General features: G+C 42.5%; 1 protein-coding gene across 1 annotated transcript in view; it reads right to left on the bottom strand.

Annotated features, from left to right (window-relative positions):
• Nucleotides 1-23,543, bottom strand: part of LOC308304331 (neurobeachin-like) — a gene marked incomplete at both ends in the record, with an annotated part of 237,983 nt that overhangs the window by 6,671 nt on the left and 207,769 nt on the right. The window contains 15 exon segments of the mRNA XM_080748915.1: nucleotides 919-1,008; nucleotides 1,498-1,662; nucleotides 3,432-3,584; nucleotides 3,850-3,969; nucleotides 4,274-4,414; nucleotides 4,872-4,984; nucleotides 7,082-7,197; nucleotides 7,795-7,897; nucleotides 8,986-9,103; nucleotides 9,666-9,802; nucleotides 14,452-14,601; nucleotides 14,830-14,954; nucleotides 17,513-17,679; nucleotides 19,285-19,393; nucleotides 20,202-20,266. Of these exon segments, the coding sequence (XP_080605041.1) occupies nucleotides 919-1,008; nucleotides 1,498-1,662; nucleotides 3,432-3,584; nucleotides 3,850-3,969; nucleotides 4,274-4,414; nucleotides 4,872-4,984; nucleotides 7,082-7,197; nucleotides 7,795-7,897; nucleotides 8,986-9,103; nucleotides 9,666-9,802; nucleotides 14,452-14,601; nucleotides 14,830-14,954; nucleotides 17,513-17,679; nucleotides 19,285-19,393; nucleotides 20,202-20,266 (1,872 nt within the window).

Raw genomic sequence — 23,543 nt, 5'->3', positions numbered from 1 at the left:
GAGGAGAGGAGAGGAGAGGAGAGGAGAGGAGAGGAGAGGAGAGGGGTAAAAGGTACATTAGTGGGAGAGTGAGGGTGGAGGCAGGTACACACAGAGGATGGTTGGAGGTCTTGGAGAGAGGGTGAGGGCTCAGGGTTGTGGAGGATCTGGATCTGTTTGTCTGGGGAGACGCTTTAGGTGCTGGTGACAACAGAGAGGCTGTTGGCCACACACAGCCTCTGGGAACTGACGTCAGATCAGTGATATTTAGGCCTACACACCATGCAGAGTCAAGTAAAAACTAAAGTCTTTGTGTCCGAAGGCAAGTCCCCAGTGAAGACTTGACAAGTCCCAAGTAAAGACTTGACAAGTCCCAAGTAAAGACTTGACAAGTCCCAAGTAAAGACTTGACAAGTCCCAAGTAAACACTTGACAAGACCCAAGTAAACACTTGACAAGTCCAAAGTAAACACTTGACAAGTCCCAAGTAAACACTTGACAAGTCCCAAGTAAAGTCCAAGTCCTAAACTTTTAGTTTTGAGTCCCAAACAAGTTCTAAGCTTGTCGGAAGTTATCAAGTTAACTTGAAAAGACTTAAGGGTCCTATTTTTTGTCTTAAGTACCAGGTCTTATAACTTAACTTGAGACTTGGAGGCATGGCGCATGCTATTTGGTCATAAGACTTATGGTCAGACTTAAGAAAAGTGCAAGTATTTATTTTATTTTATTATTATTATTGTTTTTATCAAGTCAGTCTAAACTAAAGTAATCAAATGTGTGACTCCAGTCCAAGTCGAGTCTCAAGACCAACACCTCTGTTAAAATACACTTCATAATGTCAGGCTGAAACTTCATGAAATACAAAACCTGCTATATTTACAGTATATTATAAAGAAAGGCATTGATAAACAGTAGATATAAAAGCAGAGGTGGTCTCACCAGGTGCATGGCGGAGGATCTGGGTGGGTGTGGTTCTATCAGCAGCTGGGATGGAATCTGACCGCACGCCTGAATCTGAGCCTCCATCGACTGGACACACACACACACACACACACACACACACACACACACACACACACACACACACACACACACACACACACACACACACACACACACACACACACACACACACACACACACACGCACAGACACAGACACACACACACACACACACACACACACACACACACACACACACACACACAGAACAAACATTCATTTACATTATATCCCTCCACAACAAATGATATAAACATGAACATTCTATTAATTTTTTTTTAAATCAACAAAAATGCTTAGTCTGTTTAACATACTTTGTGTCACACAAAAAATAGCTAACATAGCCAATCTACAATCGCACAGCTTGTAGGTCGGAAAATGTGTTGCAGCTTTAACATAATCCTACCCTAAAGTACATAATCAACATACTCTACCCACGTAGTGCATAATGTATTTTATGCAATGAGAGGTTATATATTTGTTTATGTGAGAGTTGATGTTGTCATGCCCACAGACCTCCCGCTGCGCCCCCTCCAGGTTGTCCAGGGTGACGGCGCCCTCGTACGACAGGAAGTTGAAGACGTTGAGCCCTCGCACGGCCTCCGGCCCACGCTGCTTGTAGCCGAAGATGAGGTCGATCCACTGGTGGAGCTGGCATGAGACAAACTCACTCTCCAATGCCTGGCGGGACATAACACCATGATAGAGGATCAAACATAAGGTCATTCCACTGCTGGAGCCTGTGGACATGAGACAATCTGAGCATACAGTAGGTTAACACAGTGGTTCTCAAGCTGTGGGTTGGGACCCCCAGGGGGGTCCCCAAATTATTTTGGAGGGTCCCCAGATGATTAACTTAACAACTTGGGAGCCAAACTCGTTCAGTAACGAGATACGGCCACTGGAGGTCGCTGTGCCAAAAATGAGTCATCTCGTTGAGAGACGAGACAAGGGGTTAACTTGGTTACATGCAGCTGCATCCGTTCTGTGAAAGACCCTGGTCCATACGTCATACCGTGGCTCGCAGAGAAACTAAATGGAGGATCTAGGCTACATACACTTCCATTCTAGGCTGAAACATAAAAACAGCTTTATCTATGAATAAGGTGCCAAGAACGCCAGGGAAGCAGAGATCTGCCTGTTTTCACGGCGACACTTTACCGCGATGGTCGGCCCCGGTTTGGATTTTAGTTTCGCGAGCGTTTGTAAACAAATGGATCTTCTTCCTCAATCGTCAGTGGACACTCACGTGCACACGCACAAAGCTTCCGAGGCTCTTCAAAATTAAAGCGTAAGTCAACGACGGCAGCAGCAACAGCTAGAAATGTTAGAAACCTTGGCTTCCCATGTGTTAATGTGCATTGTGCAACATTGTTTTCTCAATGAACATTAAACAAACCAACATAAAGTTTAAGTGTACAGAAGTTATATGCACATTTCTAAAGTGACAGTTGAAGGACTTTTTAGTACCTCAAAAAATTACAAATTAAACATTTGGCCAAATTGTCAAATATTACAGGCAGAAATTGTGAAAATAGCTGATCTACATGCTCACAACGCCTCGCGTTGCGAGGTGTTGTGAGCATATAGATCGGCTATTTTCACAGTAGGATCGTGATATACAAAATGTAATGCCTCAATTCTTAGTGCTCGTCAGGGTGGGGGGTTCTCAGTTCAAATATGATTTTGGGGGTCGCGGCCTGAAAAGGTTGAGAACCACTGGGTTAACATATGAATGTCTACTGCCATGGGATCAAACACAGTGTAGCCTATATGTATGAAAATAAAAAATAAAAATATTTTGTTCCAAACCCTAGAAACACATTTTCACAATTATGTTAGCTTGGCCATTTTTTTGATATTCACTGTAGTAATCAAACATGAATTGTATAGACAACTAATAGCATAATGGCCTAAAGTACAGTAATGCAATATTCAAGAGAAAGATTAATCTTTTCCCACACAAATATATACAGTAATGACGCTGCGACGCTGCTTGATGATGATGTTGGCGGTTGTTTTCCATCTACAGCCAATCATTGATCAATAACTTTATAACTTGATTGTTTTTTTTGTTGACAGGAAGATGTTGGTACCTGCGGGGCATCTCTGCCTGACGCACCTCCGACGAAGTACCCTACAAGTAACACTCCCTGGGGTCGAGTAGCGACCGTAGGGAGTACCAGCTATTTTTCCTATTTTTACTTACCTTTTCAAGTCACACACAAACACACACACATGCACAGACACCCTTCACATACACAGACACTAGCTAGTGAATGGAGCTCTTCATGTGCTGCTATGGCGCCATCTGTTGGATGTGTGTGTGTGGTAGACAAGTGTCACAGCTACAGGGTCACACATCAAGCATTATTACCGGGAAGTTAAACATCACAGACGCTGGAGAGATAATACAACACACACAGGGATTGGACTGTTCTCTGTCTCACCATGCGGTTGATGCGAACAAAGTCCTCTGGTTTCTTGGCCCAGGCAGGCAGCTCCACGTCACAGACGGGCACCGCATCCTCACGCACCCCCAGCTCATACTCATTACTGTTGACGAACATCTCTGGCAGGTAGTAGAACTCTGGGATCAGCTCCTGTCCACACAACAACCAACACACGCTTAGACGCAAAATATACAGTATTTAACCATTAATCAAACAATTGAAAAGCATGTTCTTTTTTTATAACTTGTTTGATTTGTTATTTAATCAACAGATCTATGATAATATGAATTTCATCATTGTGTCATTATGTTTATCATCTAGTGTAGGGACCTTAGTAGTTAATTAATATACAAAAATAGATGAACTACAAGCTTGTACAATTAACACTACAAACATGGCTGAAACAGATGGATACCTTCACGTCAGCCGTGTCTCTCTGACAGTTCCTCCATGAACGGCCGATACCGGAGAATGATCGGTCTGGGTGGTCAAACTTGTTCTCATTGGCGTTGAGGAAAAACGTGGTGAACGGCTCCTGAAAAGTACAAGAAATTCAATTAAAAAACATTTAAAAAATGCTGGTGTGTGTGTGTGTGTGTGTGTGTGTGTGTGTGTGTGTGTGTGTGTGTGTGTGTGTGTGTGTGAGTGCGTGTGCGTGCACGTGCGTGTGCGTGTGCGTGCACGTGCGTGTGCGTGTGAAAAGAGAGACGTTCAAGTGTATCTATGTTTTTGCATTCATGTCTGTGTATGTGTACTGTAGGCTTACTTACTACTTTCAGCATCGACGTCGGTGTTGTTTGTGCGTGTGTGTGCGTGCGTGCGTGCGCAGGCCTACTCACTATTCTCAGCATCCAGGTGAGTGTTGTGTGTGCGGTGGAGTATAACGTTGTGTAGTGGTGAGGGGACGTGCCGTCTTCATCCCACGTCTCGTAGCGCTCCGCGTAGAATGCCGCCCGCTTGGGGTTCAGAGCTCCGATTGGCTGGAAGAGACGACAGTGACAAATAGTATGTTAAAGGAGTAGTTCACCCATAAAATGACCTTTTGATTACAATAAATGTACAAATGCATTTGTGTCCCCATTCGGAATCAATGGGGGTAAATGTACTAAAATCAAATTATTGTACATCATCAGATTAACGTGGTAAGATAAAAACTTATAGTGGAGTAAAAGAACAGAGACGATGCTGTTTGTCTATTCTTGACTAGCATAAGTCACTATAAGCCGAATTGAACATATTTCTTTCTTATTTGTATTGTGTTAACTTGTTATCACAAGATAATATTAGATATGCGAAATAAGATAAAATAAAAACTACACTACTAAAAAAGAGATGACAAGTAAGGATAAAGTGTGCGGTGCAGTGTGTGTGTGTGTGTGTGTGTGTGTGTGTGCGTGCGTGCGTGCGTGCGTGCGTGCGTGTGCGTGTGCATTGAACCTTGGACAGGTCTCTGAAGTTCCCAGGCAGAGTAAGGTCTAGTTCCTCAGAGTCATAGTTGGTGAGAACCCACGGGAAGACAGGGTACTGATTCAAATCATTATAAGTCCTCCCTGGATGGAGAGAGAGAGAGAGTGGGGGGGGGGGGGGGGGGGGGGGGGAAGAGAGTTGGAGGTGAAAGAGTGAGATTCTTTTCAAAATTTTAAAAAAATAACATAATGTCTTCAGATGTCTTCTGTTGTGAGAATAAAGGCCCATTCCGACTGGCCCACATAACAGATAAAAAAATCTCTTTCTCCAGATATTTTTCCATTCAAAGTGGATGGTAGATGGTAGAAAAAATATCTGACACAGATATTTCTTTTATCTGTGGCAGGAATTGATTTTTTATCTGTATCTACCATCCACTTTGAATGGAAACATATCTGGAGAAAGAGATTTTTTTTATCTGTTATCTAGCCCAGTGGGAATGGGCCTTAACACAGGAAGGTGTGCCTATATATAGGGAAAATAATGTATTGATAATCATGCAATCGTTTAAATATATTAGTCCTATTAACAGGACCACAAAAGCATCATATTTGAAAACTAAAAGTTAATCCAAGTAAGGATAAGTGGCTCCAGAGAATTGTGACTGGGGTGGCTATGGAGGGTGCTGGCTTTTTTAGAGCAGGGGCTAATGAATTTTGGCAAAAAACAATAATGAATAATAATATCACGACAAACGAGATTCTCTCGCTTAGGTATCAATAACTGCTAATTAGTTTCATTCTAATCTCCAGCATTCTAATAAAAAGTAAGTTTTTGTAGTAGGGTTTGCATAGAAGTCAGTCAATTGTCTTTCACATATTTATATATATTTTATTTATATATTCCAGAAATATTTTTAATTACAATTGGGTTTGTGGAGAGGGGGGCTTGGGGGGGGCTTCACCAGGAACAACCGTGTGATTGAATCTGTAGCACAAAGTGACACACTTTATATAGCTGGTCTTAAATAGCCACGGTAACAACTTTAGCTGAGGACCCCCTGGAACCCCTCCAAGGTCTCCTGGTGGTCCCGGACCACCACATTGAGGACCACCATTTTAAATGAATAATTCTGTGTGTCTTGCATATCTATGTTTATTCATTCATTCTGGTGGAAACAAGCTTTCGAATATTATGCAAATGCCAGCTGACACTTGGCTTCGCAAAATGGCTGCTCACTTCTGCTCAACATTCTGTGATAACAGACTCTCAGATTTTAAAAAAAAAGCGCGCGCACACACACACACACACACACACACACACACACACACACACACACACACACACACACACACACACACACACACACACACACACACACACACACACACACACACACACACACACACACACACACACACACACACACACACCAAACACTCTGTGTTCCAAAAAGCAAACGCGGGCGGACACGTGTGAGCACGTTTTCATCTGCTTATCTCGTTTGTTCAGACTGTTGACAGGAACATCGAAGCAGCGCCAAGATATTAATATATATATATATATATATATATATATATATATATATATAAAGGCTGGGCATTTTATCGAAAAATTATCGATATCGAGGTATCAACATGCAAGGTATACATATCGACGAAGATGGCTTGAAATGAGGTATTGGTGTATGTGTCAAATTAATTAACAGACACACTATGCATAAAAAAGTAGTCCATCTGTAACCAGGTGTGGTTATTTTAATAAAACCATTGTTGGAAAATGGAAATACAGCATTTCATTTCTTTATTCTATGTGTACTGTGCAGTGTGCATGCATGGATATGCTATTCACTATCTGGGTTAGGCAGGCAGTGGGCCTAAAGCAGAAAAACATTAAAAACAAAATAATGCTATTGTTTTTACTAATATCGTGAGTAATATCGATATCGAGGTATTAAACAACGATATCGAATGTACATAGTCGGTTGTGAATGTTTATCTGTTTGCAATTACACTTCAACCTAAAGAAGCAATAACAGACGGGTGCAGACTCTCAGTGAACAGTCTTCAGGGGTCTTCAACGGGGGTCCGGGACCCCCATTGAAGCCATTAAAGCCGAGAAGTAGTCGTATAGGCTTAGATCTTAGTGACATCGAGACGTTGGAGAACCAAGAGGTGAACAGGCATTGAATGAGGGATCACTTTTGTTGACAGAGGTGGAAATCCTGCCCAAAATCTCACCTGCGATGGTGTTGAGAAACATGAGGTACTCGAAGTTGGAGATCTCTCTCCTCTGCCACCGCTGGGTCATGTTGGACGACTTGAACAGCTGGCGAGGTGTCGCCAGGGAGATCCGCCTGAGATCGGTTGAATACTTTATTAACAAGACGGTTAAGAGTACAGGTACAGTACAGTCAAACGTTAATGCTAAAAGGATAACTCAAAAAAGCAGAGAGGCGTCAATTGGGTATGGCAAGGTATGGCAGCTGAATAGGCTTTTTTTGTTATCACCGCGCTCTGACTTGACTGGTGCGGTGTCCTCTTAGAACATCAAAACTGTATGGGGAATGGATCGCACACAGTGGCAAGAGTTGCTTTTTCTTTTCGTTTATTGCATTTTTGAGAATACAGACTTTTCGGCTCTCCAGCCTTCTTGGTATGGTAGCTGCCATACCTTGGCTACAGGGGAAAAAAATAAAATGTACTTCTTAAAAAAAACTCATCATGCCTGTTGCTAAGGTATGGCAACATGACTGGTGTCTTGCACCCGTGCAAGGGCGCGCGTGCAAGACACCAGTCATGCGCGCGTGCAAGACACCAGTCATGTTGCCATACCTTAGCTTTTGCTGAACTGAGGCCACTGCAAAAAAAACCCAGGGGGCTTGTTTCCATTGTTCTGTTCCATTGCACTGTGATGCGGGGATGTGACAATGAAGCAGAATGTTTCTTCCTACCTGGCCTGGGGCAGACCGTAGCTCGTTCCCACTCCAACCCGTGGCAGACTGTACACCACCCTCTTTACTGTGGCCTGGTCCGGAAAGTTAAACATCACAGACGCTGGAGAGACAGAGATGGGGAGATAGAGAGAGGGGATAGGGAAAGCGGGGAAGAGAGAAAGAAAGAAAGAGAGAGAATATTGAATAAGGACACGTACACACTACTTTCCACAACCCTTTTTCTAATACCTCACACAAACTGCCGTTATGAAGTATTGTTTCCTATTTTCTTATGATGGATTACATCGAACGATCAAATTAATGTGAAAACAAACAAACAAACCCAAAAAAAAAAAAACACAAAAAAACACCGGCAATATCCTTATAGATTTCTGTCTTCGTTTTTTGTTTTATGTTACTTTCTATCACTGCTGTATATAACGATTGCCTTACTGAGATGAGGCAAATGTCCCCCAGGGGGGCGGAGGTTTTGTGTTATGCCGTTTTGCACAGTAATACATCTATATAATAACGGTAGAGTTGTCTGTGTGTCTTCGTGTTTGTCTATTACTCATGCAGTAACATCACAGGTCGAATTGGGTCTGAAACTTCTCATAACGTTGCGTTATGATCCGGGGGAAAGGTTATTGGCAACTTTTTCGAAAACAAAACTTTTTAAAAACTTTTATTCCATACTGGAATTCAGTGGAGAGGCAAGCAACAGGGAGCCTTGTGGGGATCTATGTTTTAGAATTCTATATCAGCACACAAACAAAAAGAACACATATACAGATACTGCTGTACTGTAGAGGAAAAGTAAGATGATATCGTTGCTGTCACGTGGAAAACCTTGTACGTTCAAAACTGTTACTTTTCAAATTCAAAAACAGCTTAAGTAGCAGATAGGCAAGATCAACATGCGAAGTGAAGCGATGCCTTTCGAGCTTGTAGATCTGCTACTTTAGATGCTTTTGTCCAAGGCTGTAGCTGTGTAGCATGATCAAGCAGGGCATTCATTTGTGTGAGAAAAAAATATAAAAAGTTAGAATATGGAGATAAGAGTTTTCTGCCCGACAGCAACGGTATGGAATATGGAGTTTCACAGTTCACACACACAGGTGAAACGGACACAGAGTCATATTTTTGTGTGCATGCTGCTGAAACCCCCTGTTGTATACAGGGTGTACAGTAATACTGCTGCAGTCTTACTCCTGTTGGCCATGAAGACTTCCAAGCCGGTGTTCTGCAGGAGGTACCGCCTGGAGAACACAGCTCTGATCTCACTGAACATCCACTTTCCATGGAGACCCTCCGAGTACGCCAGAACCTGTTCAACACATACATCATGAGTAAGTAGTTAAGTCAGCTCAACGCCATAAGACAATTCAACAATTCCCACCAAATCCCTCTTGGCTTCCCTCCCAAGAACACAGCCAATTGAGCCGGAGGCACTGTGGAGGATTCAAACCACCAATCTCTGCGGTAGCGGGCAGGAACTTCACCCCTGCACTCGAGCGCCCTTTTAATTGTGTGAAAATGCCTTTTTGGAGCGGTGAGCTCCGAACCTTTAGCTTTGCGAGTCTCCCTGTCCCGTAGAGCATACATACCGGTAGGTGCAATACCTCTGGGTGACCAGAAGGGCATGTTTCATTAGTACAACGGTGCGTGCCCAGAGCTATGTTTCATTAGTACAACGGTGCGTGGCCGGAGTTATGTTTCATTAGTAGGCTACAACGGTGCATGTCCGGATTATAAAAATAGGAACAGATTGCGCAGCCGAGACACACAGGGTATAGCTCCTCAAATTCACCGCTCCACTTTGAACCGATGGTTAGATTTTTTGAGACAGAATGCTAGACTCATTATGACATTTCAGTGTTCTCTCTCACCTTGGCGTTGATATTCTTAAACGCGGGGTCTTCTTCGTCCACCTCAAAGTAGATCTCTGTGGTGGTGATGGACAGGGTTCCTCTGGCCACCACTACAGGAGCCACCAGCTGGGCCGGAGTGCTCAGCACAACCGGGCCTATAGGAGGACAGGACAGCCAATCAGAATCATGTTGTATCATCCACCTGAACCCCAGCATCCCTACTCTGAGAGGGAACGTTCTGCTAAAATAGACCATCTATATAACGTCATTGTCAGGTGGAAACCTTGTATGTCCAAAACCTTTTTTTTTTTATTTTTTTTTTTTTTAAACGATTTAACTTATATGCTGCTATTTTAAACATAGGCTGAACTGTTTTCCTGCCAAATTGTCCTTACCTTTTAACGTGGACACATGCACGCATAGTGCATGATCTGTGCGTGACTCATGTAGTAGACCGGTAGACAAGATGACAGCTTTCGAATAAAAGAAAATCCATTGGAATAGACAAATCCGTTGCCAGGCAGTATCCTGCTGTGTCCGCCAGTATTTACATAAGAAAACATTGGAAACAGCCAGCTGTGCGCTATGGTAACACGTGGACACGTTCGCGTACATAGCAGACGATATGTGCACAGATCATATGCCAGGCGGGCACAAGAATCAAACAGCTATCAAATTTAAAAAAAACACGTGAAAAAAGACGATGATATGACCGAGCAGGATGCTTCCTTGTTTACATGGAAACCTATCTGCCCGGAGCTATGATTGGCTCTCAGACCGGATATGGAAACCTAGATCCGGTCTAAACAGGAAATACGACCGGATACAGTTAGGAGGCGGGCCTAAAGTCTCCGAAGCGGCTATATACAGCGACCATACTTTTAATCGTTTCATAATGATTAAAGCTAATTAAATCTTCGGGCTCCTCGGGCATCGCAGAGTGGTACAGCGGGAAATCTCCGGTTTCGACGGGGATCGCAGGAAATGAGTTAAAATAGTGAAAATAGCCGATCTACAAGCACACAACGCCTCGCGATGCGTGGCGTTGTGTGCTTGTTGATCTGCTATTTTCACTACTTTTGTGCAACACTTTTGTATGATGAAATAGGGCTTTCATTTACCAAAAAAAAAACATACACAATTGAAACTTGGAGATACAAGGTTTCGGCCTGACAGTGACCATAAGCTTGTAGATTTGGTATAGATGGGGAAAAAATAGGTCAAATGTAAGTGGTTAAGGCTGCACGATCTATGGAAAATCATACTAACATTTGTCTGATACTTATCCATTATTTTGCGTAGCGATTATTTTATTGATTACGTTTTCCATTTGGATATTTTCCAACGCAATGCATTGCATTAGGAGCCAACATCTTATTATGACAACAAAAGACAAGAATCATAAAAAAACTACACGGGTAAGGCACTCAATTCCTGTTAGTAAGGTAGAATATTACCAGGGTTATTATAGTAACTACACAAAAACGAACGATGTAAGATTACAACAAACTATATAAAAATGTAGTCGCAAGTAAAATAATCATATTTTTCCCCACATGTTCATATCTGATGTAATTTCTTTTTAAATTCTATGACTCAAGGCAATCCTCATGATATCCAAAAAAATATCAAACTAAAACTAAATAAAAGTTCATCTAAAACTAGTCTATTCTTGAAAAAAAGTGAACAACAAAATACAAATAAAACCGCTTTGCTGTAAAATAAACTAAAACTAAGATGAAATCAAACACCCAACTGAAAAACTAATGAAACTCATTAATATTTCAGAGCTATAATAATTTAGGCACACACGCAGTAAACAACACTCAGTATCGTGTTGTGTAGCACAGGAAATAGAAGAATAGAAGCACTCTTCACTTTGGTACACAGACCATCATCTGGTTATGTCCCGAGATAACCCGACGAAGGACTGCGTACCGCAATACTGTTGCTGCTGTTGTTGGGAACGCTTGGGTACACAGACTTTCATGGGGTTATCTTGAGATATCCTGATGAAGATAACACTTTGGAGCAGCCCGGACAATAAGCCTCTTTATTAAGGTGCTGAGTATACAATACGAAGAAAACGTTTCGATGCTACTGCATCTTCCTCAGAGTCATGACTCCTTAACTCATATGCTGCCAAAAAAATACCCCTTTGTACCCCCTTCCCTGCCATGCCCGAGGAACCCGAAGATTTAATAAACTTAATTAAAAAAACATTTTTTATCGAAGCGGAACTAAAATAGGCCGGAACTAATGCTCCGTGATCGGTTTCTACACGGACACATTATTGAGCGGACCACTTAACATTGAGACCCTAAACCGGAAGCGGATGGTCTGTCCTCTATTTTGGCCCGTTAGCTTTCTGTATAAACACCACGGCTTACAGATGGAGAACGGATTGATCAATTTTCAAAATTTCAACGGATTTGAGAAGCTGATGGAATACGCGAACACACGATGCATAGCAGTGTCCGATCGCGCGCGATGGGAATTGGATGAGCGCCCGCGTTAACAGGTAGGAGAAGCCAGCAGTGAAAGACATAGAAAAATCTTCGGGCTCCTCGGCCGTAAACTACGAATGAGTTAATAAAGAGGCTTATTGTCCGAGCCGTGTGTTATCTACAGTGTGATCTAATGGTTTAGGGCCAAGATGCATTCCTGATCTTGTGCTGATATCATGAACCATCCAGATCTTTCTGGCCATCTGGGAAATTGGTCTGCTTTCTGTCCCTAAAACCAAAAATAAACGTAGGGAAGCTGCTTTTAGTTTTTGTGCACCACATAATCTGGAACAAACCCCCAGCAAACTGCAGGTCTGCTGCCACTCTTATTTATTTTTCAAAACACAACTAAAGAGCTTTCTGTTTGCAGCTGCATTTGATTTGAGTTACTTTCTTTTTTCTTTCTCTTCTGCACTGTCATTGTATCTGTTATTATTATTATTATTTTTTTTACTTATTTTGTTTAATGCATTCTAATGTCATTGTATAACTGTGTTTCCTTTGCTTGATGTTCTGTGTAAAGCACATTGAACTGTGCAGGCCTGGATGGCTGCTAATGCCACCTGACAGCGTGTCCATCCAGAGCCTACTATCTCCATCAATGAAGGCAGAAAAAAATATCTTTGGAGAAAAAAAGAAAAAAGTGCTCTACAAATAACATTGCCTTGCTGTACATTTGACTCTGCATGTCGTGTCATGCTCCTGTGACGCACCTGACCTGAGTTCGCATTTGTATTTGCCAGTGAAGAGGACAGAGTGCGGGAGTCTTTTATTTTGCATTAGTTGACCAGTTTCTTTTTCTTTTTTTTTCTTTTTTGTTTGTCACAGGAAACACCCTCAAGTCAAGTCAAGTCAAGTTTATTATGTCCCAAACTGGGCAATCTGTATTACAGCAAATGATAAAAGCTCTCAAACCACAGTGAAACATACACGGAACACATGGACATAGACATAGACATAGACATGATCACAAGATCCAGTAAACAATAAGTAAGTGTTACAACAACCCAACCATAAGAACTAACAGCTACCTCCTCCTGATTCCGTTGATCGCACGGATAGAGGTAGGGACAAATGAAAATTTGTACCTATTATTTTTAACTACAGGGGCCTTCAACCATTGGCCGGAAGGCAGTAGCTCATATAAGGATTTGAGAGGATGCAAGCTGTCTGCTCTAATAGCTCTCAGGGAGAGAGCATTTTTGCATTGCTATGTTGATTAATTGAATACATAGGAATACTTTTTGGTGTTATCCTTTTAGCCTTAATGTCTGACTGTACCACATGCTTTACATTTCTGACTAATAAAGAATTCAATGAAAGGGCGAAAAAAAAAGATGTTTCCTGTGATATGGGAGAACCTCTAGATTAGTACGACATGAGAAGCTTGGTTTGGATTTGTTTCAGATCAGTTAAATGTGATTCAGGGAAATCAGGCATTAGGATAGCGTCAGAATCAGTGGCATATTTCAGCAGGTAACGATTTTCAAACATCGTTTTATATTAGTGTTTCTGTAAAAAATGTCCAAGGTGAGCAACTTGCCTCTGGAAGTAAAAAGTCGTGGGCGGAAACGTACTAGAAATGAGAGCGATAGAAAATTAATTGTGGTGTGTGGCACGCATATGTGTGTCTGGCCTCAATACCCTCAATAATAATAATAACAAAACAAGTAAAGAATATACTCACACACACACACACGCGCACACACACACACACGCGCGCACACACACACACACGCACACACACACACACGTACACACACACACACGTACAGACTGTAAAAGGTTTTGACCTACTGTGTGTGTGTGTGTGTGTGTGTGTGTGTGTGTGTGTGTGTGTGTGTGTGTGTGTGTGTGTGTGTGTGTGTGTGTGTGTGTGTGCGTGCGTGTGAGAGAGAGAGAGAGTGCAGAGAATGTTAGAGAGGAAGGGGCTGAAATTTCTAAAAGGGCCTTTTGGTGAAAATATTGAAAATAGCCGACCTCCAAGCTCACAACGTCTACTGCGACTGCGACGCGTTGTGAGCTTGGAGGTCGGCTATTTTCGGCGAGTTTCAGGAGAGTTTGGACAAGGCAATTCTCTTGAAAGCTGCCTTCAGGCATGGCATGGATAGAGGGCATTTGCATTTCTTTCACCAAACTGCATTCATGGTCTATAGAGGGCACTTTTCACAGATGGATATTGGGGCAGGGGCTCAAGCCCCCTTTGATGTCTATGTGTGCACGTGCCTGTGTGCGTGTGTGCGTGCGTGCGTGCGTGCGTGCGTGCGTGCATGCGTGTGTGCGTGCGTGTGTCTCACCAGCAAGGTTGTCTATCTCTTTCTCCTGCAGAAGGCTGACTGCATCATCATCCCCCTCCAACATTAGCTCCGCCTCTGGGTTTTGACTGACCACCGATTGGCTGCGGAAGGTCTTCTTCGACTTGACACCCTCCTCCTCTTCCTCGGGACCTGTGTGTGTGTGTGTGTGTGTGTGTGTGTGTGTGTGTGTGTGTGTGTGTGTGTGTGTGTGTGTGTGTGTGTGTGTGTGTGTGTGTGTGTGCGCGCGTGCACGTGTGAGCGGGTGTGTGCAGAGAAAAGAACACCAGTGAGCATCTGCTGCTGCAGAATCATGTACAGTACTGTACTACACAACAATAATGTTCTGCCACTGTTGCATGATGGGATAGGTTAACTGACCGTAGTCCTCCAGGGCTTTGAGTGACACGTCGGCGTGGGTGGAGCCAAAGGCGTTCCGCACGAATCTCCGCCTCCTCCTGAGGTCGTCCTCCCAGTAGTCTAGACGCCAGAAGTCGTGTAATTGACTAAAGCCAGGAAAAGATGAGGGAGGAGCAAAGAAAGGAACAAAACTGATCAAAGAGAAGCTCTGTGTATGGTACTGCTAAGGTGAGGATACACTTTGTTCATATACAGGTACATTTATCTTGGTAACAGTGCTATTCAAGACATCACAAAAACATGAGAAAAGTGTGAAGTAATACTAAACAGTTTCACATAAAAAACACCTAACCAGTAATTTGACTCCACATGTAAGATTGGCAACACAACAGCTAAAAAATAAACTGTAAGAATTAGAGAGAGCAAAAGTACTAAGTGCTAAAGCAGTAATATATTTATAGAACATTGCTCTTTTGCACTATGATTTAGCATCAGAGTTCAGAAGTGTGATGGCGGCTGGAAATATAACAATAGCTTCAAGCGGATTGATTTGCACTTTTGCACCAGGAGTCTTCTAACGGATGGCAGAGGGTCATATTAGAGAACAAATGATGTTGAGAGTCAGCAATGATTTTCGTTGCGTGTTTCATTTTTCTGTGGGATCATTATTATTTGTCACCTATGACCTTCATAGCTGTGGTTTGTTGATGCTGGCAAGCCTGCTATTCAATCACACTGTTTCTGCTCTCTCTATCAAGGATGTAGATCTAGCAGATCTACAAGCCGCTTTGTGCCTCGTTTCAAGCTACTTTTGATGCTTTTGTGTGAGCAAGTAGGGCGATAATTCACAAAGAAAAAAAAATAACACAAAAAGTTAGAATATGAAGATTTAGCGATTTTAATGATTTTGATTTCAGTGAGTGGGGGCATGCGTACAGGTGGCTTTTTAGACACAATAAGCCCATTCCCAAGATGCACCTTGGCAGATGTGATTTATGGGGGCTAGTAGTGTTACTGTAAATAAAGAAATCGCCGGCTTATGGTGTCTAAAAAGACATATTTAGCCAACTGTACGCTTGCCCCCACCCACTGAAATCTAAATCGCTAAAACGATAGAAAGCCTTAACACCCTTGTTTGTAAAAAACTAAAATAAAGTTGTCCTTTAGGTTTCCAAACTATGCACGTAAGTCTATCTAATGATGCTCTCTAGGATTGTCTAGGAAGCCAATATGAGCTGTGGGATACTGGTCATGATGTGCATCCAACACAGCTCATTATGTTCACCGTTCGTTTGTGGTGCCGTTTCAGTGTCTCCCCGCGGGACTATCTTTGATAGTGTTTGTGCTAGAGGAAGCGTGCGAACCTCCACCACAACCTCCTGCAGCGAACTCACTATCTGCCAGCAGCAGAATGTAAACAGAAGCATTAAAAAACACCCAGAGGAAGACAGACAGACTAGGATTGACACAACTTCTTAAAGTCAGTGATTTCCACACTGTTGACATCAACTTCAAAAGATTTTTTTTTTCTTATTATTTTTTTCCTATCTGACAACAGACAACCACATCCAAACATTATCAAGGCATGTGATTCTGACTTAAAAGCTACAATGCGTAACGTTCATGACTTAAAAGCTGCAATGCGTATCTTCATGACTTAAAAGCTGCAATGCGTTACTTTCATGTCTTCTACCCAGATTCCCCGAATGCACAATCGCCCCAAATGTCTGCTGCTGAGCAAATACGTAAAAAAAGAACGTTTTGGGAGAGGAATGAATTGCATTTTGAGCAAGTGTCAGTTATATTTTAGCTAGTACTAACACAAACATACTGGTTGGTTGGTCAAAGGAACAGACATTTACTGAAAAACAAAACAAAGAAAGATGCTGTCACATCCCAGAACAAAGAAACAAACCTGGGGTGACAGGTGCTCCGTACATAGAACTCACTCCCAGCTCACATCTAAGCCACGTTTAAAACCACACTCAAAACCCAAACTTTTCAGACTTACCTCCCCTACCTAATTCTATTCCCCCTTTTCTACCTTGTATTGCTATTTTTTTCTTCTTTTCCTTTGTGTTCTTAGTTTTTAACCTTTTAACTTCTTCTTTCTGGGGCGCCCTCTGGCTTACTGGTCCAGGCGCATACCACATAGGCATTGATGCCTGACTGCGTCACCGGTTCGATTCCCAATCCGGACGACCTTTGCCGCATGTCACTCTCCGTCTCTCCCCCCATTTCCTGTCAGTCTACTGTCCTATCCAATAAAGGCATATAAAAAGAAAAAAATATATTTAACTTGTTCTTCTTTCTAATAAAGTTGTTCTTATTAGGGTGGTTGCTAAAGGCAACACACTATTGTTCAAGGCCAGAAGACTTTTATGACAGCTATGTAAAGTAAACCTGTTTTTTGTTTATTGAGTTCAATGGAAGTTTTCTGTTAACCTATTCTGTGACCCAAAAAGCCCATTTTCTGATTGGACAATATAATGTCCAATCAGACAGGAGTGACATCACAATAGAACAGAACTTTCAAGTATAAGCCTATGAATTACAAGTGTGCAAATGGCTGGGGCAGAAACATGAAGAATAACAAATTCTTTATGTATTTCAAGACGGAATTAATTTTTTCCCAGCGGATTCCTCATGGCTCGCGTCAGTGCAACCACACCTTGCGACAGATTGCCCCGCCCCCTCCTCTCACCTCTGTGACATCGTCCCCCACGCTCCGTGCTTATTGGTCAGGATGTTGAGGATCTTCTGTTTCAATTGGTTGGCAGTCACGTGGTCTCTGTGCTTGGCAGCGCTGATCAGGTGATCGCACATCTTCTCCTCCTCCCGCCGGTCAGACGCATACTGAGCACAGTTAGACTGCAGAGAGGGAGAGAGAGACAGAGACAGAGAGAGAGAGACCAAGACATCAGATACATACTTCCCACAGATCATAACCACATAAGGAGAGTTTGAAAACATGACCAATGATTAAAAAAAACTCCCATATCTGCTGGGTGAAGTACAACAATGTGCAAACACAGCAGCAAGATTTGTGAGTAGCCCTGAATACATGACGGTCATATACATGACGGTCATCGCATCATCTCCGTTCACTACAATGAGCGACCGGAGATGACGCGACTCTCCACTAGAGGGGGAAATTCAGGAAATACAAGGATAAAAATGCTTTTTATTAAACAATCCGGGAGCGGCATGTAATTATCGTTGAACGGCGTCATTTCTGAGTAAAAGGAGACTTGGGTAAGCACTTTATTTTTGAAATCTGACGTTTGTTGAGCCACAAATACCCCACTGGTTCTCAGGTTGAGGGGGAAACATGACGGTCATGTATTTATGACCGTCATGTATTCAGGGCTAGATTTGTTCAGGGCTGTGATAGGAGAAGGATATCAAATGGAACCCAACCACCTATAAAGACTACTGATCATGGTGTATACATCCCTGCACTGTCTGCATCGAGTAATCTCCATACATGAAAACTGTTTCACCCCTTTCAATTGTACATATTTTATTTTGATTGAATTATATTTATTGATTTCTGCTTTGGCAACGTAAACATGTTTTCTCATGCCAATAAAGCCCTTTGAATTGAATTGAATTGAATTGACAGAGAGAGAGAGACAAAGAGAGAGAGAGAGAGAGAGCAAATGAGGGCATTTCTTTGCCGTTGGGCAGAAACCTCTTATCTTAACTTTTTTCTTTTATTTCTTTGTAAATTAACGCCCTACTCGATCATACTACAGCATAAAAAAAACAGCAGATCCACAAGCTCCAAACACAGCGTGAGGCGACAAGCTTTGAGCTTGTCGTTCTGCTCATTTTGATGTTGTTGAATTTGAATCCCTACAAACGTTTGAGAATAGCAGATCTACAAACGGAGTAGTGGAGTAGAAGTAAAAGTATTGGAAATCGGAAATACTCAAGTAAAGTACAAATACCTCCAAATTGTACTTACAGTAAGTACAGTACTTAAGTAAACGTACTTAGTTACTTTACACCACTGAATTCTGAAAAGTATGAGGTTTCCACCCGAAGTGGCCGACAGAGACGATGTACAAAGTACTTTCCACTGAGTGTTATCGACTCTGGCTTATTGACTAATCTGAAGTGTTTGCGTGAGTGTGCACGCGCACGAGCAGCACGTGTTTGTTTTGTGGAAGTAGAGAGACACAAAGAGGGAGACACACAAGAGAAACACAAAGAGGCAAAGAGAGATATAAAGAGAGAGACACACACACATACGTGCGAGTGTGCGCACAAAGTGAGAGAGACACACAAGACACAGAGAGACTCACACACTCACATGCTCACACACACACACACACACACACACACACACACACACACACACACACACACACACACACACACACACACACACACACACACACACACACACACAGGAAGAGTGAGATGACCTCATGTTTGGCAGTGAAGTGTTTTGTTGTCGGGTTGCAGTACCTCAAACTCAGCATGTTTGTGAACATCCTCGGCTCTCTGCCTGTTGAGGATGAACTCGGCCTCGTTAGCGACGCGCACTATGTGGTCCTTCATAGCGTGGCACAGGAGTCTGCAAAACACACCCGCAAAAATGCATTGCACACCACGCGATCAGAAATAAATCACTCTTAACTTAACTGTTAAACGCCAAACTAAATTACATCTAGGCTCAGTTTTCTACTGTTATCGATCCCGAATGCTGTCCACGGGATCTATTAGGCAGAGATGCCCCTGTTGTCCAGTTTCCCCCGCAGAACCCAGCAGACCACATAGCATATAGAGTGGAGCCCATAATCCCATCACTTTTACACTATCAATTTGTTGTGTTAATTCTTTTTATTTTTTATTAATATGTTACTACTGTAATTGTCCTTACAAAGACATCCATGCCTTGGTTGTCCCACACGAGCCGCCACAGTCTCATAAATGAGGTGAGCATTCAGCACAACTGCCAGTTAAAGTGACTATACTGGCGCTATACACAGCACTTCTTTCCCGGGACTTGGCAACACACATAACAGCATAACATCTGTTTAGCAGCGTGTGACGGCTCGTGTGGGACAACGATGGCATGGATGCGTGTGTAATGACACTTTTGACTGCAACAAATAGTATAAAAGCGATTCTACAGTATGCAATGAGGGCTGCTGGGTTCTGCTGGGGAAACTGGACGACAGCTGCATTTCTGCCTAATAGACCTCATGGACAGTCATTAAGGATCAATATATTAGGAATATTAGCCTAGCTGTTAGTTAGTCTAGAGTTGTCCTTTAAGTGGCCAGAGGTAGAGAACCAGTGCACAAAAGGATCCAACAATATGCATTTGTAAATTAGATGAAATATTTAATTAGATCAAATAAGTGATATTTGATTATTACCTCCCCTCGTTTATGAGCTCAATGAAGGCCAGGCCGGCATTCTTCTGAATGGAGTTCTGCCACTCCTGAAAGTGAAAAGAGAAATCATTCATTCCATATTTATTCCATCCGTATCTAAACCTCAGGATCACACTGAGGGAGAGACACAGCAAGCACGGTCAGGACCTGGACCAATCAGTGACATCTCGATTGGGGCCAGATCTGGCCTAGAATATCACCTGATTTCAACCAACATGAATCCTGCCCACGAAAACGGGCGTCCTGGATTAATCAGAGAGGGTCCGATCGAGGCCAGATAAATATCATAACAAGTCAGATATGTCCCAGAATATGACCTTACATGCTCATATTTCAAATAACATTACAAACAATAACAATAATCCTGTCAAACAAAAAAGTCCATATGGCATCCTGGTAGTGACGTCAAGATCATCCCCATATGGGCTGTGATCTGCCCTAGTTCTGAACGTCACCGGAGTCAACGGAGGACGTTATCATAACGTCATTTGGCTCATATCGTCGCTGTCGGTTTTAACTATTTGTTAATTAACACCCTACTTGATCATACTACAGCGTCACACAATAGCAGCAAAAGTGGCAGATGTGCAAGTGGCTCGAAACACGGCGCGTTTTCAGCTTGTAGATCTGGCCTTAAGCGTATGCATATATAATAGTTCACTGTCAACATGTACAGCATACTGTGTCCTCGAATCAAAAATCAAAAATCAGGAAGCAGTACAGATGAATGTATTGATTAGGGCTCTTAGCCGAAATGTGAAAGCCCTTGTTTATTGGTGTGTTTATTTAGTGGAAATGTGAGTAGTATTTTTTTAATACCTGTTTTGATACATGTACTGGATTTCTGGTTTAGCAATCCACTGAGAAAGGCAAATGTTGATCCACAACCTATTTTTTCTTATTTAGAATGCATTAGGAGCTTTCTAAATGTCAATGAAAACGCGCATATGCTTACTTTGTGAGCGTGTGCGTGCGTGTAAAGTGCCTAGACTTCTAAAACCAGCAGCTGAAGGTTTCTAAAAGCCAGGAGAAACGTTGAAAGCTCTAAGACTAAGAGCGCTCCATTAGCTCCTCTGGTCCTGATGGGCACTGGGGAGCATCTCCAGTTACCTTCCCCGAACCGGAGGATCAATATCTGGGCTAAGTTTCACTCCCATGGGTCCCTAATGGCAGACAAGGCCGGAGCCACGGGTAATACTATACTATACGCCCTGCCCTGCAACTCTGGCAGGGGTGGAGAGGGAGGGCTGATGAGAGGAGAGGAGAGGACAGTGTGGAGAGGCAGAGATGAAAGCATCCAAACATTTGAGTTAAATGCACATCCGAGACAGTGGGAGGACCAGAGAAGATGTTAGAAGGAAAAGATGTGAAGAACAGGAAGAAGAGGGAATAAAAAAAAGGCAGACGAGTTAGTGTAGTTGATGGATGGAAAAAGTAAGAAGAGGAAAAGAGTTGGAGAAGAACTCAGAAACGGAATAAAGTGCACTTTCTTCCAAGGTCGAGAACGCTTGACGACCCGAAACCTCAGCACTGCAAAGTGCAAATGGAAGGAAACGACGGAGGGGAGGGAAAGTCAACGGGAGACAAAATAACTGACAACATAAAAGGACTGCCTCATGTGCACTGTGGCAAGAAAGACAGAGATCAAAATGTAAGTAAATACTCTGTTAATACTCATTGATTTAGCAGATGGACTCAACAAACCATACGTTTGAGTATTGTCTGTTGGCTTTTGAACAAAAGTTAGCTGCTCTTTATTTTTTGCAAAACTATTAGCAAAGAGTTTAAACGGGTATGCTTATAAATGATGTGTAAAAATGTGTATACAGTTTGTGGCTATCTATGGCGAGATGTAAGCAGGATATTAAAGCATCGTGTTATATCTGTTACATCCGCAATGCGCTGACTGTAAAGTCATCCATGATGGCTGCTGCCCTGGGCAGGTCTGTGTAACCAGACACCTCCATGGGGTCACTTTGACCTGTCACTCAAACTGAATATAGAATATTATATAATATAATATAACTTATATAATAATTTAAAAAAATTAATTACTTCAACATGGCCCAGGAACATTACAAATAATAAAGGCTGACTCATCTAGACCCTTGAAGACAACAGAGAAATAGATCTGAGTACAGTATACCGGTATGTATGAATGAAATGGATAGATAGATGGAAAGCAAGCAGGTCAAGAGACAGAGAAGATTCTTTGAGACACACATCGGGGCTGCCATTTTGCAGGCCTTGCATTACGGAACGTACAAGTTGTTACATTTTATGGGTTTATTTCGTCATAGCATAACAGATGGTGAAGTATCGTAGTGCAGGTAATTAGCCAGTAGCTATGCCCCTCCCCTAAAAGCTTTTTTTTTTTTTTTAGATATGTTTTTGGGCTTTTTATGCCTTTATTTGATAGGATAGTAGACTGACAGGAAATGGGGGGAGAGATGAGGAATGACATGTGGCAAAGGTCGTCCGGATCGGGAATCGAACCGGCGACGCCAGCAGGCATCATAGCCTAGTATGTGGTATGCGCCTTGACCACCAGGCCAGCGGGCGCCCCCCCTAAAAGCTTTTGTCCAACGCTAGCTTAGCAACCGGCAGCTTGCCAAGGCTGTTGCCAAGGCAAACCTTGGCAAGCAGGAAGTTATTCTAAGCTAACATTGGACAAAAGCTTTTTGGGAGGGGCATAGCTACTGGCTATTTGCAACAACGTCCCCCGACATAGTGAAAGGTGAAAACGGGACCGCTTCCCGCCGCGTTTTGAGCTTGCAGTTCTGCTACCTTTTGATTATTTTGTGTGACGCTGTAGTATGATCAAGTAGGGCATCTAATTTACAAAAAACACAAAGTTTAAACATAGGTTGGTCAGTAAGGTACTTTGGTGGTACCTATTACATGCCTAAGTAGGTGTTACTTAGGTTGGTATGTAGGTAATGTAACTAGGAAGGAAGGTAGGTAGTAGGGCATTCACAAATAGTGATTTTAAGTATTCGAATTATTCGACCTCAAAGTATTCGAATAGTCGAATATTCGACAGGACTGGCCAAACTGTTAAATATTAAGTAAGCAAGAGGCGAACATTGTGAAAATAGCCGATCTACATGCTCACAACGCCTCGCAACGCGAGGCCTTGTGAGCATGTAGATCTGCTATTTTCACAATATTTATCTGCGGCACTGAGTCACATTAAATGTAATACCTACAATTCCAAGTGCTTGTCAGGGTGGGGGTCCCCAGTTAAAATATGTTTATTTTGGGGGTCATGGCCTAAAAGGGTTTGAGAACCATTGACAACTCATTCTTATGACTTCCTATCTA

Source organism: Nannobrachium achirus, assembly GCF_963921795.1.
Source record: "Nannobrachium achirus genome assembly, chromosome: 19".
In the NCBI taxonomy this organism is placed as follows: domain Eukaryota; kingdom Metazoa; phylum Chordata; class Actinopteri; order Myctophiformes; family Myctophidae; genus Nannobrachium; species Nannobrachium achirus.
This window is presented reverse-complemented; position numbering and strand designations above follow the sequence as displayed.